At 37.8% G+C, this 1,890-nt stretch overlaps 1 protein-coding gene across 4 annotated transcripts in view; it reads right to left on the reverse strand.

The window, feature by feature from the left end:
- Psip1 (PC4 and SFRS1 interacting protein 1) overlaps positions 1–1,890 on the reverse strand; it is a 50,660-nt gene that overhangs the window by 43,179 nt on the left and 5,591 nt on the right. For all 4 annotated transcript variants that reach the window (XM_013020815.1, XM_013020814.1, XM_013020816.1 and 1 more), the window contains exon 2: positions 1,415–1,491. In XM_013020815.1, coding sequence (XP_012876269.1) covers positions 1,415–1,491 — 77 coding nt within the window. The remainder of the gene's footprint in view (positions 1–1,414; positions 1,492–1,890) is intronic.

Genomic DNA, 1,890 nt, shown 5'->3' on the forward strand with positions numbered 1-1,890 from the left:
TGCATGAGGCCCTGGGTTCGATTCCTCAGCACCACATAAGCAGAAAAATCCAGAAGTGGCGCTGTGGCTCAAGTGGTAGAGCACTAGCCTTGAGATGAAGAGCTGAGGGACAGCGCCCAGGCCCAGAGTTCAGTCCCCCCCCCCAAAAAAAAAGATGCATTGTACTTACAACCAGAATTTAAAAGGGCTGAAGGATAATTGGCAGTTAGTAAGCATGAGGCTGAGTTCAAACCTCAGTAACACACGTACACATTAATAACTGGAAGATGGTTGCTAAGAAACATTAAATCAGACATTGCCATTGTAGCCATTTCTAGGAACATAATTATAATTAGAAGAGGAATACCAAGCTTTGTTTCTCTTCATCCCAAATAAGCAAGCCTAAGCTACAGAAATTATTTTAAGTTCAAAACCAGTCAAATTATATAGTACTTAGAAGGCTATTAAATGATAGGTATATAGGAATATAATCATTGGAAACCAATGAGATAGCTCCCAGAAAATCTTATCCATGTAAAAGTAACAGTTCAATTTTCAGCTAATTTTTGAAAAATTAAAATTGTCTCACCAGTTTGTGCCCATATCCACTAGGGACAGTAGAACAAATCAGAGTGGCTCTACTACCCATAAGCCTCTAGTACACTCAAAGGAACTGTCCAGATTTCATCTTCTCGTATTTCATACAATATAGCCTAAGGCCTAAAGCATGATACAAGACAATCCTTATGGAAATCACTTAGTTGGACTAGGCGCTGGTGGCTCACACCTGTAATCCTAGCTACTCAGGAGGCTGAGATCTGAGGATCGCAGTTCAAAGCCAGGTTCAAAGCTAGCCCAAAGTCCATGAGACTTTTATCTCCAATAAACCACTAGAAAACCACAAATGGTGCTGTGGCTTAAGCGGTAGAGTGCTCGCCTTGAGCTGAAGAGCTGAAGAGCACAGGGACAGCGTTTAGGCCCAGAGTTCAACCTCATGACCGACAAAAAAAAAAAAATCACTTAGTTGGGCCAGAGGCATGACTCAATGGTAGAGCACCTGCCTACCAAGTACAGGACACTGAATTCAAATCCCAGAATAGTGGGGGAAAAGTCCATATAATTTTACTGAACAGAAATGTTGAATGTCCTCTAAAAACTTCCCATACAAACTTTCCCCCATTCTTTTGCTTCCTTCCCTGATTAAGAAAATTAAACCTACAATCAAAATTAAACCTACAGTGCCTTTACTATCTAAAAGCAAAAGATACATAGTACTTCCTCAACACAGAGGCAGCTTGAAAATTTATTCTAAAGTTCAAACACAATTTTAAAGTTTTGTATTTTTTCCTATTCCTCTTTAAATTAATCTCTACTTTTTCATTTTATGCACAATCCTGAAACTTCTAATTTGCATCTAAAAGCTAACAGGACTTACGTCTCATGAGTTCCAAAAAAGAAAATGGGTAGTTTGTTTGTAGGTAGTTTTACAGCTCCATCAGGAACTTCATCTACCTAAAAGAAACATTAAAAAAAAATTACCATCATTCAGTCATATAAACTTCAACACATCTGAATAAGTTGATAACATATTCAAGAGAGCTGAAGACATTTTACAGGTTCCAACTCTTATTCCCAACTCTGAAACCTAAGAAGTTCCATAAAACAAAGGTGTCTTTTTCAAATTCACTTTGTTGCAAAACCAAAGCTAATTCAGTCATTTCTTTTACGCAGTCATGTTTCTATAATTTCTCTGCAGAAAGTTATGTGCCATGCTAGCAGTAGCAAAACACATGGAATATGTACCACCATTAACTTCCTCAAATCCCCAAATTCTCAATTCTTAAACTTATCTTAATCCAAGTATTTCACATAAAGAATGTCAAAATCCCCATGAAGAAATGCTCAACCTCT

This window comes from Dipodomys ordii, unplaced genomic scaffold, assembly GCF_000151885.1.
Source record: "Dipodomys ordii isolate 6190 unplaced genomic scaffold, Dord_2.0 Scaffold53, whole genome shotgun sequence".
Taxonomy (NCBI): Eukaryota; Metazoa; Chordata; class Mammalia; order Rodentia; family Heteromyidae; genus Dipodomys; species Dipodomys ordii.